The following is a 900-nucleotide window of genomic DNA, read 5'->3' on the forward strand; positions in this document are numbered from 1 at the left end:
CCCCCGCTACCCCCATGTACCCAAAATACCCCTTCCCCATCTACCCCGATATCCCCATCTACCCAAAATACCTCTTCCCCATCTACCCCTGATATCCCCATCTACCCCTGCTACCCCCTCCCCATCTACCCCCAATATCCTCGCTTCCCCATCTACCCCCAATATCCCCGCTTCCCCATCTACCCCCGCTACCGCCATGTACCCAAAATATCCTCATATGCGCCCTTCCCATCTCTCCATCTAACACCGAGATACCCCCCCCCCCATCTACCCTGATACCCCCATCGGCCCCCATTCCTGCCCCACTCCCTGCGCGGCCCTTTTAAGCCGCCCCTCCCCTCCGGCGTCTGTGGGCGGAGCCGGCCGAGGGGGCGGGCTCAGTGTCCATGGCGACGCGGCGGTGACGTGCTTGCAGGGGGCGTGGGCGTCCCGGCTCCATATGAGGCCGGGAAGGGGCGGAGGGGGGGGAGCCGGGGGGGGGGAGCGACCGAGACCGACCCGGCGGCGGCTGCAGCGCAGAGCTATGAAGACCCCTGCGGACGCAGGTGGGGACTGCGGGGGGGCTGGGACCACGTGGGGCCTGGGAAGTTGGGGGGCGCCCCCAGGGTTTGGGGTTCCCCGGGGTTTTGGGGGGCCGGGGTTCCCGCTGGGGGGGCTGGAGGAATTTGGAGGTGGGGTGTCCCCCTCAAGATTTCGGGGGGCTGGGAGCAGGGCTTGGAGGGGGTACCCTGGGCGCGTGGTGTGGGGGCACCTGGGGGGCAGGGAGAGGAGGAAGTGGAGGGCTGGGAGCAGTAGGGGAGGAAGATGGGGGTGGGGGAGGCAGAAGTACCGAGGAGGGGGACACAAGCGGCGGCGGTGGGGGGCGGGGAGCTGGGGGACTGAGGGCGGGCGGGGGGGGGG

General features: G+C 68.9%; 1 protein-coding gene across 1 annotated transcript in view; it reads left to right on the top strand.

The window, feature by feature from the left end:
* Positions 1 to 427: 427 nt before the first annotated feature.
* The window catches only part of ERF (ETS2 repressor factor), a 9510-nt gene continuing 9037 nt past the window's right edge, over positions 428 to 900 (top strand). The window contains exon 1 of the mRNA XM_034756774.1: positions 428 to 545. Coding sequence (XP_034612665.1) covers positions 440 to 545 — 106 coding nt within the window. The 5' untranslated portion in view covers positions 428 to 439. The remainder of the gene's footprint in view (positions 546 to 900) is intronic.

Source organism: Trachemys scripta, chromosome 24, assembly GCF_013100865.1.
Source record: "Trachemys scripta elegans isolate TJP31775 chromosome 24, CAS_Tse_1.0, whole genome shotgun sequence".
Classification (NCBI taxonomy): Eukaryota; Metazoa; Chordata; order Testudines; family Emydidae; genus Trachemys; species Trachemys scripta.